Here is a 15454-nt window from a genome sequence, read left to right as displayed (position 1 = left end):
AAGCAGCTTCAAGCGAAAAACTTAACACCACCAATAAATTTCAAATTCTAGCAGACAACTCAAAAGCCAAAGCCACCTCCGATATATATACGGGAGAAAAGTTCCAATGCCCTTGTGAGCAAAATCATAGAACTCATTGGGCAAGACAACTTCCACATAATTTCCCTTGTACGGGGAAATATTTGTGAAACAAAAGTTCAAACGAAGTTAGAAGATAGCTTTAGAATATTATCCAAGCATCTAAACGACACTAAAATTAATTTTCACACGTATCAACTAATAGGCAGTAAGGACTTACAAGTGGTCTTAAAGGGCATAGAATCAGATGTAACACCTGCAGAAATAACTCAGGCTCTACATGATAAAGGCTTTAACGCCAAAACAGTCTTTAACATCTAAACAAGGATAAGAAGCCCCACCCGCTCTTCAAGGTTGAGCTGGAGCCAGACAACAATACTCTTAAAAAAAACGAAGTGCAACCTATATACAACTTCAGTTTCTACTGCATCGCAGAATCACTGTAGAAGAACCGCATAAACGCAACGGCCCTGTACAATGTATGAATTGTCAAGAATATGGCCACACACGGTCATACTCGCCCGGTGTGCGTAGTTTGTGGACAGCTTCACGACTCCGCACACTGCCTAGCAAGCAAAGGCGACTCTAGTACCAAAAGGTGCAGCAACTGCGGTGGTAATCACACAGCTAACTACAGAGGTTGCCCAATATATAAGGAATTAAAAAGTCGAATCCACCAGCGATACCACGCCGCGCTCCGCAAATGTACGGCTTCACCATCTAAAATCACCCAGAGTCTTTTCTCGTTGCAACCAGATCGTCGCTTGATCGGATCGCTATAAGGAAACTGTACATTTGCCGGCTTTTAAATCCGGATATAAGCAAACTACTGCAATACATTGCACCCCAAAGCACCTAACTCTGAGATAAATATGGCAAACCATTACACCAGTGGTACAACCAACAAATAACCTTGAGGCACTGTTCTCTAGCCGGCAACAAAGCATTATGGAGTTTATGTCCTTCATGCGAACAACTATGCAGGATTTAATGCGTAATCAGAATATCTTGATACAAAGTGTTAGTATCACACCAGTTCCAATAATCATGGCTCTCTCGATATCCACGTGGATGCTAATGGTTCCAGCATAAACTTGGAGTTATCTCAATAAATTTTCGTTTATTGATTTTCTGCTCGACAAACACATTGACGTCATGCTATTGTCAGAAACACATCTGACCACAATATAATTTAATTTTAAGAGGCTACACATTTTCTATGTCAACACCATCCGATGGCAAGGACACGTAAGAGTGAAATTGAAGAAGTATTTTCAATAAGTCAATTTCAATTAATACTCGTTGATTTAAGCACAAAATAAGAATAAAATATTTATTTTGGCAAACCACTTACTCTAGCCGCAGTATATTGCCCTCTTCGTTTCACCATAACTGAAGGAGAGTTAATGCAGTTCTTCGACACTAGGAGACCATTTCATAGCACAGGAGACTACAATGCAAAGCACACACTCTGCGGGGGATCTCGCCTTGTGACTCCAATAGGAAAGCAGCTCTATAATGCAATTATAAAAGCAACAACTCGACCACGTTTCCCCGGTAGACCAACATACTGGGCAACAGACCCAAATAAACTGCTGACTTAATAGACTTCGCAATTACCAAAAATATACCTCGCAACTTGATCGTGCTGAAAGTCTTCAGTCTCTCATCGCACTCACCGTCTAATTAATTACTCAGTCATCCATATACCGCTTAGATTGATTCACCAACCCAAATGGTATCTGCTATAGGAATATATAAGCCTCACACATTACGCTAAATCCTGTCCTCAACGTTGTCACCGCAACCCGCATTGCAACTCCTCAAACCGCACAAGCGCCCCTCAAAACGCACAATCAGCAAATCGAGCAACTCGTTCTGAAAAGCGACGCCTACGAAGATATGGCAGTTCACAGGTGCCATATGAGTCAAAGGCTAAAGACGCCACCGAAGCTTCAAAGCGTTAAAACAACAAGAACAAAATATCAACATCGCTCCAATCCGCCAACTATCATCCTTTCTACGAAAACTCACTGTGAAAGCTCATCCAACTCTATTGCCCACCAACGAACTGGTGAATTGGCCCTCATAAGAAAACGCAAGCTAGGGCGGCTGGGCCGCAGTGATAAAGACGAGCAATCACATCTTGCAGACACTTGAAATGTTTTCAGCCCAATCTCACATACCATTCACATACAACATTACAATGATCTGAGCTTCAAACAAGCATGGAGTTTCGCCAAACGAAAATCGCACACATATCAAAAATCAGTTAACCGAAAACGATCACCAGGTTCGACAACTAACCAGCAAAAATGATTATTGAGCTTCCCATATTGTGCAGTTTGCACCATCGCGCAACTCTTCAATGCATCACCAACTTGGTTTACTTCCCAGAGAGAATGGAACAAGTCAATATTGAATTAATGATGACGCCAAAGTAGGCAAAGATCAACAACACTCGTCATCGAACATAGCCTATTATATGCCTGTCAAAACTCTTTGAAAAATGCTTGCTGATCGGATAAATCCATATCTAAGAATCAATAACAAAATTCCATCACATCAATTTGGGTTTCGTGAAAAAACACGGCACTATCGAGGAGGTCAATCGCATAACATCTGAAATAAGAAGCGCTCGAAAACCGAGATATATGCACGCAATATTCCTCAGATGTTCCAGCATTCGACAGAGTCTGGCTAGGAGGACTAACAGAGCAACGCTTTCTAATAATACACACAAATTATTAGAGATCTATGTATATGACAGGAAATTTGCAGTGAGAATGCATTTGCTATTCTGACGACTATGGATCAATCTGGAGTCCACAGGACGTACTGTGGACACACTATCCTTCCTTTAACACAGCAGAATTTGTCCACAATAGACGACTACACCACTATTGCTAATGCGGATACGCTATTTCAGCCGTTGAGGTGCCAATAGCACGTCAGGCAGCGCAACTGGCTTCTTCATATGGTCGAAAGGGAGATGCTTCTGCTGGCGAATAAAAGTAAACAGAAAAAGCAAATCTGTAAGTTTACCAAACAGCAAATATTGTCACGCTCACACTAACAATTCCGCACTCCCGCAGCAAACGAAGTGTATTTCGGAGGTGACAACCGACAAGACTCCCATGGCGTAGGCACATCGAAGCCAAGAAAACGCAACTAAAACTAAAAGCCAATAGCTTCCACTTATCATATATGAATATCAGGTCGTGCGCTACAATTCCGTACTTAAGCCCAATGGCTCCAACTATGGGGGAACGCAGCATAGAATTGCTATTGTCAGAGATTCAGTTTAAAAATCTTAAACTATACCGGGGGCAACGTGGTACGTTCGGAACGAAAACATACAGAAGACCTAAATATTCAACAAGTCAGAGATGTAATAGCTGAACACAGGTAAAATACCACAGCATGCTTTCTTCGCATCCTAATCCCCTCGCGCAAGGGCTAACACTGTGCAGGCGCTCCCGTCTGCGTCGTAACGAGCTACCAATCGACGATGAACTAGGAACGTGCAATCTAAACGTTTAAACTTTAAAGAAATGTTAGAGTAAAGTTTAGTTATCAGATTTGTATACTTATTGTTAGTCTCAATTTAAAAAAAAAGCAAAGTTTAAAAAAAAAAACCCAAGGATTTGCCATCGGCACTTGCAATGGCAAAAGAACTGAAATCTACGCGTTCCAATATGCTAAATCTATTGAGGATAGAGGTAACGGACAAACCCATCAGCACCCTGGGCGTGCTGGCAAGGGATGGCCTGAGGGCAGTTCTGACCAAAAAGCTAGGTATGTTGGGCAATGTCCATTTTTTCGGCAGGGAGCGAGCTTCTTGTCATGTCAGCGCTGCTGCACGTGATCCAGTTGGGAAAATGGACGTAGATCCGTCGTTTTCAAGAATTAGGCAACCTACCAACTTACAACAGCAACAAAGCCAAGGAACGCTTGCTCAGGGCCCGGCTATGCCTCAAGTGTATGTAAGTGGTCGACAGCAAGCAAACTATAAGAGGGTTGCGAGTTCACAAAGGTTTTCGGATCAAAGGCGCTAGAGAGTTAATTATCAGACTCAAGAGGACCAGACGCAACTTCAATCGGACAGGCAGTATAATGAGGCATCCGAGGATGCTGCAACCGATATTGATGCTGGCCAGGAAACGGACTAAGAGGATAACGACGTTTATTTTTTAGCGGAGGGTCCTTGCTTCCGTTCGTACAACGGACATTAGCAAGGAAACTAGAAAAATGATAGATACAGGGGCAAAAAGTTATATCAAAGACAGTATAGAAATGCCAGTTCCTGTGCTGTCTACTTTTAATGTTCCTTCGTGGCTGTAACAAAATAATGAAAAAGTGCTACTTAAACGTCTTTGGTGTGAGTAGCTCATTTTTTCTTCCACCCGTACTTACTATTTTTTATGGCATAATTGGACTTGACCTCCTAGCTCAGGTGGGCGCATTTATCGACCTCGAGAAAAAGGCTCCAATTTCACAGTTGCGCGCAGGTTAATTTCACAGCTATCAATGACATAGTTCCACCTGAAGTACAGTCGGAGTTTTGGCAAATGATGTCTTCAAATTTAAATGTTTTTGCAGACCCGAATAAAATGCTGCCGTTTAAGACAAAAGAAGTGGCATATATCCGAACAGAGGATAATGAGCCAGTTTATTTAAAAATCTATCCAATTCTTAGGGGGGCTGCAGATTTCGTTAATGGTGAGATCAACGATCTGCTCAAAAATGGTATTATTCGACCATCAAGTTCCCCCAATAACAATCCTATATGGGTGGTGAGAGAAAAGGGCATAGACGCATCGGGGTCGCCTAACGAAAGACTGGGTATTGATTTTAGAAAATTAAATTTAAAGACTATCGTCGACAAATACCCGATGCCGAATATTTCTATGATACTGTCGAGTCTGGGAAAGGCGAGTTATTTCATTACCCTTGACCTTAAGTCTGGGTATCACCAGATTAACCTAGCAGAAGGTGAGCGATAGAAGGCATTTTTTTCAATAAATACGAGTTCTGTCGTTTGCCCTTTGGTCTGAATAACGCTTCCAGCATTTTCCAAAGAGCAATAGGTGATGTTCTTCGAGATAGAATTTGTCGTTCCTGCTACGTATACGTAGATGACGTCATCGTTTGCTCGAAAACGAAGGAGGAGCATGTTTCTCATGTAAGCGAAGTCCTTAAGAGATTGCACGGCGCTAACAAAAAACAGAAGCATACACATATACACGCATACATTCAAATGGGTCCTCATTGCAACTGGCCACTCACACTTACGATCGCTTATGAGTGCGCTGGCCGCTGTTGCTTCACACACATGCTCTAAGGGCCGCACGCATACATAGAAAGAATATCAACGCGCTGCGCAGCGTACCCACCCTCATGCGTTGAAAGCCACTTAGGCAATGATCTGTGCAACACTGTTTGCCTCTGCTTGGATTTCGGCAATGAGTGTTCGGTTCGCGAACTCAGCACGAAAGTTCACAAAGTTTGCCTGAGGCCCAATTGTCCAGAAATTTTATGCAGCTACTTTTTAGTCTATTCGACGCCTCTGTGTTATATGCTTAGTGGTTTCTAGGCTTTATTGTCTCCAAAGAAAGTGTCAGATCGAGCTTACATAAAGTGCGGGCTTTTAAAGAATTCAAAAACCCCAGTAACATCTATGAGCTAAGGTCAGTCTTAGGCGTTGCTAGTTACTGCCGATGTTTCATCAAGGATTTCGCTCCGATAGCGAGACCTTTGACGAATCTTCTAAAGGGAGAAGCTGGTAAAGTTAGCAAGGATAAATCAAAGAAGATGACTATTGATTTCGATGATACCCAAATCTATACGTTTGACTTAGAAGCATTCTTGCCTCAGAGGACGTAATTCTACACTATCCAGACTTTTCACGACCGTTTGACCTGACAACAGACGCCTCCTCTACGAGTATAGATGCGGTTTTATCGCAAAATAAAAGACCGATAACCATGATTTCCAGGACGGTGAAGGACATGGAAATTAACTATGCTACAATCGAAGAATAGTTTTGGGCGATAGTATGGGCCATTGACATTACCTATGCCTATACGGAAAAAATGACATCAACATCTACACTGTCCATCAGCCTTTCACATTTGCAGTTTCCGATAAGAACCCGAACTCTAAGATAAGCGATGGAAAGCGCGCATTGAGGAGAGCGGTGTCCGGGTTCTGTACAAACCCGGAAAGGAGAACTGCGTAGCGGACACTTTGTCGCGTCAGAATGTTCATTCCTTACACAATACACCAGAGTCGAACGCCGCGACAGTACATAGCGATGAGTCGTTGACTCATGTTATCAAAGCTAGTGACAAGCCGGTCAATCAAATAATTCTGCAAAAGCAATCACCTCTAATCACAGGATATTTATACTATTCGGATCGCGTCTTTACGCGGCACCTTATCACGTTATCACGTCTATTAGATTTGGCGAAGTCAATGTGATACACTGCGAGCTGTCGATTCTGACCCATATTCAAGATGGATCGGTCAAGCTATTTCCCGCTACTTAGTTCTGGTTTTGCAAATCTATGGTGACGGATATTGTCAGAAGGGACGAGCAAAGGGAAAGAATGATCATAGAGCATAACGGAGCTCACAGGGCCGCTCAGGAAAATATTAAGCAGGTTTTACATGAATACTTTTATCCGAAAATGGGCGAAATAGCAACCGAAGTGGCTATAGAGCTTTCGATAAAGAAAAATATGATAGGCATCCAAAAAAGCAAGAGCTTGGAGTGACCCTAATACTTACGCGCATAGGTGAGACGGTACATATCGATATATTCTGGCATAGATATGGTTATCGCTCCCCCGTTGAATATCGCTTCAAACGGTCAGGTGGAGAGATTCCATAGCACACTATTAGAGATTTATTATTTTTATTAATGTTATACAGTTGCGAGAGCTGACCTTGCTCCGGACATAGTTGGGAAACAAACGAAGGCACAGCAGGAGCAGCTGAATCGAAATAATCAGGATCGGCAAAATAGGGTGTTTGAAATAGGCGACACGGTTCTGGTAAAATCCAACAAGCGACTGAGAGACAAGATTACCCCACTGTACGTGGAAAACACAATAGAAGCTGGCTAGTAACCACCGTTCTAATAAAAAGAAAGGTGGTACATAAAGGCAATATAAGGTTGACTTTTTTTTCGCTCCTCTGACATCTATTTTTCTTGCCATCCTTAGACATATTTGCACCCTTTGATTTTTTCACTTAAGCAGCGTTAACCGACGCGAGACTAGTTATCTTTTCTTAATATGATTAGATTACAACAATGTCAAAGTGTATAAACAAGTGGACAGGTTAAAGTTGGGCGCCACCAACTTTAAAATTATAATTGCTTTGAGCAAATAAGAGGCGATTATGAAGAAAATTTGTGCGTAGATCATTGAATGTTATATCCTAGTCTTTAATATATTCTATATCCTAAGCATTTTTTCCTGGTCCAGTAGAGTAGTTCTGAAAGTAATAGTAGTAATGATGAAAGCGTCACAGCTGGTGCTTCATTTTACAATGGCCCAACTGTTGCAATATTTAGACGCGAAAGCTGTATCCAAAACCTTCAGCTTGCATCAAAGGACACCGCGCCACTCAGAATAAGATCTACAGCAAAACAGCTTTACAACATACGTTGCTGACCTGGCTCAATGAAACATGTTACCGACTATTGAACTCGACACTTAAGGCGTCATTGAAATAACTGCGGCAAAGACTACTTATCTTACACTCTGTGCGACATTTGTGGAAGTCCTTTTTGGCGGGCACTCGTGTGGAACAAGTCCTAGCCAATATGAAAATGGCCGGGGACGTCCATACTTAAAAGGAGGGAGTAGTTAACGATAGTTAAGCGATCTAACTCCGCCAATGCTAGTTCGATTAGAGTTCGTATGTGAACGAGTATCAACTCTAAAATTATATGACTCAAAAATTAATCAGATATGATAGAAATATTACTAGAAAAGGTTTTTATGATAGATATTTGAAAAAAAAGGCTCAAATATAATTGATATATGACTAAAAAAAGGGTCGTATATGATAAATATTTGACTAATAAAAAGCTCGTGTATACATACATTACTAAAAAAAAAAAAAGTCTTATATGACTGATATTTGATAAAAAAAAAAAAAAGCCTCGTATCTGATAGATATATAACATGTATAAATATATAAGAGTCGTATATACTAGAAAAACGGGTTATAAAAGACTCTTCCCTTATTGAAGACACTTAAGTCGTGGCCGGGGTATTTTTTTCTCTCGACGACAGTATCATTTCTGATCAAAAAATGAGCTTATTTTGATCAGCAAGAGAACTAGAAAAAGACTCAAAATTTATCAGAAATTTCATAAAATGCTGTCAAGGCTAAAAGAAATAAAACAAAAGTATAAAAAACTACAAAAAAAAGTTGTTGGGTGATCAGGGATGCTACTGAAATCACCTCAGCTTGAATTTCAATTCAATTCCATTTATGTATCTGTGTCACAGCCAACTCAGCTTACTAAGTTTGCACTGATCGAATCAGCGATTAGTCAGCTTATGTCCAGTGCTGTCATCTGGTCCGATCTCGAGTTTCGTACTCAGGATTGGCGATGCCACATTTTTACAGGTGCCGAGTAATTTTAGTGATTGACGGATTAAATTGAATGCGTAAATTATTTATACTTTAGCTTTAGAAAATACATTTTTGGAAAGGTAAATAAAGTTCAGTTAGAAACAAATCGAAAACCTATTGTTTCGAATTGATAATACTATTTGAATAATTTAAATCTGAGAAAATGCTAAGTTAAACTAATTTGAAGCACTGTAGCACCTAGGATATTTCATCGTTTAAATACTTTTAACTGAACTCAATTTCACTAGTGAAAAAAAAACCTCTGTTTTACACAAACTTATTATATGAATATTAGCTTTTTTGTTCATTATGTTATAAATTAAATTCCGCTACCAAAGCCGCTCATCGTACGAATAAGGAAGCTCCTAGTATAAGTACAACTTGATAATATAATTACCTATAATATCCAGGCTGTTAAATGAAACTTTCGAAGTCTGCAGATAAGTGAGATTATTTAACTTGATTTCGATCGTTATTAAGGCGTTAAGATTGGTCTCTTCTGTGACGAACGTTGCTTCTAAAACAAAATAAAAAAAACATTACATTGATTAAATTTAAAGTATATCGATAAAATTTAACGTTTTTTCATATTTTCACCGAGGCCTTAAATTTCAAAACCAGCGGACAAATATTTTAGGAGTTATTCGCTTTTCAATTTTTAATATATGTACATCTATGTGTCTATAAGCGGGGTACACTTGCTGTTGCGTCACTGTTGACGCTATAAGAATATATACATATACATATATGTATATATATCAGAGAACGGCAAAAGTGGCACTTTTTAGGCACAAGGGTTGCACAGTAGAAAAAGAAGTGCAAGAACTGTCCCAATGTACCCACTTGCACTTGAAACACTTGAAAATACTTTTAAAGTGTTTCAAGTGGTCAGAAGACAAGGCAAAGGAAAATACGTTCGACTGGACTAACCCTTTGCGAGAAATAATTTCGCTTGCTTGCAACAGTGCTGACATATATGCATGTGATTTAATGTGAACGTGACTTGATGTGAACCTGATGTAATATGAAATTGAATATTTTTTTATTACCAAGCTCATTCACAGTCACTACTTTGTGTTCAGCCTTTGCAGTATGTCAGCACTGGCTGCAAAGCCGCCGCGAAGGCAGGTAGAAACACTTGAAACACTCTTTTGAACCTTTTTCTTGTGTACTATGATGCCCATCAGCCACTGTTTTGCTTATATGTGTCAGTAGTACTGGGTTGTACGCAGTGTTTTTTAGGGTGAGTGCACTCTTGCCGCTCTCTCATATATAAGTTTGGATGCTCTAGCTCTTATAGTTGCTGAGAAACACGCACTTATAGAGACGGACAGAACGACATGGCTATATCAACTCAGTTTGTCTTGCTGATCAATAATATATATACTTTAAATGGGATCTGCCACGCCAAAAAAAACTAATAGATATTTTCTTGTGAATAGAACCGTTAGAAAGCTACATGAGTCCTCTTTAAACGTAGACCTATCGACTTAAAATATTCCGTTCCAATTCGCAGATTTTATTATATATATATTTTATTACATATTATATATATACTATATTATTTTATTATATATGTATATATTCCCCTGTTAAATACATTTGCACAACTTTAAAATATCCTTTTCTATTTTAGTGTATAATTATGGGGCTGTTCGGTGTCCACCATTTTGAATTTAGGGTTAATTTTAAAAAGCAAAAGTCAGCTTTTATTTTCTTCTGTGAGCGAGGTTCGTAACACGTCGAGTTTTAGAAGTACAGTTTTTCAAAAATGCCGCTTCCTTTAGCCGTTTCATGTCCTGTTTTTTTCGACAGCGTAACGAGATGGGAAGAATCCAATCGGATTATTATTCAAAATGAGTTCAAGGTGTTGCATAAATTTGGAATGCTTCATTCGTTTAATGCACTTAAAAGATGTAATCAGCAATTCAATTTGAAGGCATTCAGAGTATAGTTCGAATAAAGATTGATGGAATATTAGGGAGTTAACGAACTATTCGAAATTTCGAACAAGACTTAAATCTGGGATCGCACAAAAAACCTATCTTGATAATTTGACTATAATCCAATTTGTCGTTCCGATCATTACTTTTAAAAATAGTGTTAGATATTTTAGACTTAAGACTGTACCATGTTGAATATTGTGCACCGCATTTTTAATAATATGTTGAGTCATTGGTCTTTGAGGATCCGATATTTCAGGCGAGTTTGGTGTAACTGGAGAGCAAGTACCACTCTGTTTAAGGCTTCCGGAAAAGTTGTCCATCCTAAAGAAATAATACCACGTTTAGAAAAATTAAATAGAACAAAATAGAGTACATGTATAAACTAGTATAAACTACATGCATAAAGCTATGCCTGGTCTAAACACATCTGCTAGCGGTATATTAGTTAAATCATGAGCATTAATAGTTCATGCTTTTCTCTAATAACACAAAAATTCAAAGAGAGAAAGTTAACTATATATCAGAGAACGGCAAGAGTGCACACACCCATAAAAACACAACGCGTACACCATTGTAGTACTTGCCACACACAAGCGAAATTGTGGATCAGACCACAATGCAATTACTTGTGCGTATAAAAAATGATTTCAGCAGCATTTTGTGCGCATGCAATTCTTTCCCGAAGCAAAACACAAGAAAAGGTGTCAAAATATTTGCTGCGAGCTTCTGTTTCGCTACCTGCTGTCGCGTCGACGTCGCTGCCAATGCAGACAGAGCGAGACAGCAAACGATATTGTTTCTCGCTTTTGATTATATGGCCAGCCGATCGACCTCGCGCACATTTCCTTTGCGCTTGCTTCGTTGTGGCTAAAATCACAACGGACCTTTTCTCGGATCTCTCTGTGTGCGTATATTTTCTCGAGTTGTCATTGTGCGCGTATGGTCTCACACTTGCTTTTTGTGTGTGCCACCATTATGTTTAAAAAGTGCCACAATTAGCGTTCTCTGCTATATATGCAAAAATGTGCGAAAATCAATTGACATAAATCTTAACATACACTGCATATTCGTGAGTAACCCGGAGATGTGCTGTAACTTGGTCGTTCGCGGAAAAAATATACATAACTGCAGGGGCACGTCTTGCAACACTACTGAACAAGTAGTACCGAACTCTACTAAACAAACACCCGAAAATTTTTGCCTCACTATACCGATTCCCATAAGACGAATGAATACGTCGGAGTTATCAAAACAGACACGCTCGCCAAATAAACGATATAACTATTGTTAAAAGTCTAACTGTCTTGCCTGAAGGAAACATATTGTATAATTTTAATATACGAAAAAAAAGCTTACCCAACATTTCGATGACTTGCAATTAGTAATTCGAAGTCAGAGCCGAATGATTGTATGGCATCCACAAGCAGTAATCCATGCACTGACATTGTTAATATTTGTTCTTCAGATGTAGAATTCAAACCAGCTTGTGCTCCAATAATTTGCAATTCAGCAATACTTTTTTCCATTGACTGAATTTCAATAATAAGTTGTCCAATAGAAAAGTGAGCTTCTAAATGATATTCATCGTCATAATAGTTGCATGATTTTTTATCCACACTTGGATTTTCCTTAATATCAGAAAAGGATTCGTCTCTATTCCGGAAGTTTGTGGTAATTGGATATATTATGTTTAATACATTTTTTATTTTGTGCTCATTACCATGTATTAAAATCATAGGACAAACTCCAAGTACTGTTAACGACGGATACTTTGGATCTGATGTGAATACAGTACGTTGCTCAATTGTTAGATTAATGTTAAATTTATCTATCAAATGGTAATTCGATGAAGTTTTTAAGCTCGCTTGCCATCTTTCTTGATATTTACAAACTAAAACTTGTAAGCTAGTAAAATTAATAGAATATTTATTATATATCTTGCTATGCAGTGCAGATTCAAACTGATAGTTTGTGTTCAGACTTTCAACAACAGTGGATTCAGAACCACTTTTTTCTGACGCAGGTGGAGTAGAACATGGAGTTAAAAACGTTTCTTCTTCATCACTATTGCTGCCGTCACAAGCGTGGTTCTCAAAATTTTGAGAAAGTATATTTTTTTGAACATCAGTTTTGGCCATTTGAAATTTTCCAAAATCCATTAGGACCATCAATGAGTTATGAATCGTGTAATCTTCTAAAAATATAATTCGAGGAGCGAATACTTCGATTTCAAAAATCCAACTTTTTCGATTCGTCTTAAAATAAAAAATAATAATAATAATCAGCATAATCGAATAACAATAATTTAAAAAAATGAGTATAGAGGACCATGACATCAGATGAATATAACCCGCTCTGAGATAAAAATATAGTTTAAGTACGGGGTCATTCTACCCTAATAATGCAATCAACTTATACTAGTAATAGCCAAAAGTAAAAATTTTAGATTATTGTCAATTATTTTCAAGTAAAAGTCTATTTTAGCCATGTTTCTATTAAGAAAGCAACAGACATAGAAGCCTTGGACTTTCTGTTCCTCGTAAGCTTAAGATTGCTATAAGCTTTTTTATTTGTTTTGAATAAATAGTTTAATCAAGAATTAATTTAGTTTTGCAAGCTCACGCATGCATCTTTTTGAAAGGAAAAATATTTTAAAATTAAAATGTGAGTCGATTTTATTTGTATCAGAACAACGCGTACTTCACTTTTAACACCCCATTAAGCGAGGAAAGGCGTCAATTCTTTGGAATCTATAGAGCTAACGGCAGCTACGCCACAGCATTCTATGAACTATCGCAACAATAACAACCATCGCAACTACAAAGGTATCACAACAGTAAAAAAGAATGCAAGAAACGAAAATGTTAAGATAGTTTAGACTGCATTGCATCCCCACATTTAAGTTTAAAATAGACAATCCCCTTAAATTTTAAGCGATTACCAGTAATAATTATTGCCAAATCGAAGCCGCAACTACTCATTAAAGCATGCCCCTCAAGAAAAACGAAGTGTTCCCGAAATGTATGCTTTACTTTTAAAAGGAGTAGTCAAGTTCATCAGCGACTGCACCCTCCCAAAACGAACTTTCAAGGTTATCCACGCATGCGAAGCTGTCTCAAATTTCAAAGTATGTATTTTTCACGTGGGGACATGTAAATATTTACTGTGAGTCGCATAACTAATACGTTTTCGAAAACGATTTTCAATTACATTTAATGTTTTTTCCTTTTTGGGGGCCTTTTTTAGATTTCAATTTATATGAACTCAAGTCCCATGAGATGCCATTACAGCTGACCTCTGTCGTTTAAGAACCCAAAAATAACAGACTGGATCAGATTTTCGCAGTGTGTCCGGGATACCCATCCATCCATCGGTTCGACAAAGCGAACCAAAATGTCACAGATGTCTTGTCCTATTAGCCGAGAACCAAGGTCGAACCGCAATATGTAATGGTCACCGGAATTCAGCCAATTCAGGAAGGAGACGAAAAGAACTTACAAAAGAGCTTGAGACAGAAACGGTTTGGAAAGCCTATCGGTTCAGCTCCAGAAATTTGAAATGTTGAATGTCTTGTATTGCAATCGTCGTCGCATGCAGACGTGTTTTTTATAGAACTCCGGAAAAAAAAATACAACCCCACAAGTTTCGAGTGCAGTGAGAGTGTATAAATTAGTGTAAAACGCGAAAAGACGCTAAAGTGCGATGAAAACGCACTAAATATTTAATTTATTGATTATTAATTAATTGATTAATTAATAATTATAAGTAAATAAAAATATCAAAAAACTAAAAAGATGAATCATAACGACTTACGTAAGCAAAGACAGCGCGAGCAAGACGAACGCTGGCTTTCGCTTCAGCGAAACAACGCGTACTTCTCTTTCGTGGCCGAGCCAACTCAAAATACTACTGATGCAGTACTTTTCGATTCGGTCAATTATCCCTGACCTAAAATTCGACCACTTGCACTTAACAAGTGATCGAGCTCGTTCTTGCTCTCCAGCTCTACCGTCTCAGAGCACCGAGTGCATTGAGCAAACATCGAACAAGCAAAAGTTGGCATGCAATGGGCCGAGAGACATGCTCTCACCTACTGTGACTAGCCCCCTATGAATCAACAATCAAAAAAACACCAAAGCCAACTGCCTCGACGGCAACAACGTAAGCGATGCCCGCTCGTGGCAGACTGGAAGGGATCGCTACATTCAAATTAAACGGAAGTTAATTAAAAAGCAGTACGGGCTTATGTATGGCAAATGTATGGCTTGTACCATCTAAATCACACCCAGATGTCTTGTTTACCTCAGCAAACAGATCGTCGCTAGACTCCAAATCCTCAACAAGGAACAATTCGACACTAGCCTACATCATAGCATTATGGAGTTCATGTGTTTCATGCGGACAACCATGCAAAATCTAATGCGTAATCAGAACCTCTTGATACAAATTTTAGTATCACATCAGTCCAAATAATCAATGGCTTCTCTACGTATATCCACGTGGAATGATAATAGCGTTTCACAGCATAAACTTGGGTTATCTCATTCCTGCTCCGACAATACTGCTGTTAGAAACACATCTGACAAACAAATATAACTTCAATTTAAAAGGCTACATCTATGCAACAAACCATCCCGATGGAAAGGCACACGGTGGGACTGGTATCCTGGGCTGGTATCCTGATCAGAAACCGTAACAAGCAAGCATGAAGGAGAGTTATGCAGTTCATCGACTCACTAGGAGACCATTTCATAGCAGTAGGAGAAATGCAAAGC

The 15454-nt window shown here is 38.9% G+C and overlaps 1 protein-coding gene across 3 annotated transcripts in view; it reads right to left on the bottom strand.

Moving 5' to 3' along the window:
* Nucleotides 1-15454, bottom strand: part of LOC108598152 (vacuolar protein sorting-associated protein 13D) — a 116846-nt gene that overhangs the window by 74462 nt on the left and 26930 nt on the right. The window contains exons 4-6 of one of the 3 annotated variants that reach the window (XM_033294775.1): nucleotides 12036-12934; nucleotides 10864-11000; nucleotides 9131-9250 (exon numbers count right to left, since the gene is read on the bottom strand). In XM_033294775.1, coding sequence (XP_033150666.1) covers nucleotides 9131-9250; nucleotides 10864-11000; nucleotides 12036-12934 — 1156 coding nt within the window. Of the gene's footprint in view, nucleotides 1-9130; nucleotides 9251-10863; nucleotides 11001-12035; nucleotides 12935-15454 lie in introns of those variants that run through there. The other 2 variants (XM_033294776.1, XM_033294777.1) reach the window with 2 other exon arrangements.

The sequence above is a fragment of the Drosophila busckii genome, unplaced genomic scaffold, assembly GCF_011750605.1.
Source record: "Drosophila busckii strain San Diego stock center, stock number 13000-0081.31 unplaced genomic scaffold, ASM1175060v1 chrUn_07, whole genome shotgun sequence".
Taxonomy (NCBI): Eukaryota; Metazoa; Arthropoda; class Insecta; order Diptera; family Drosophilidae; genus Drosophila; species Drosophila busckii.
This window is presented reverse-complemented; position numbering and strand designations above follow the sequence as displayed.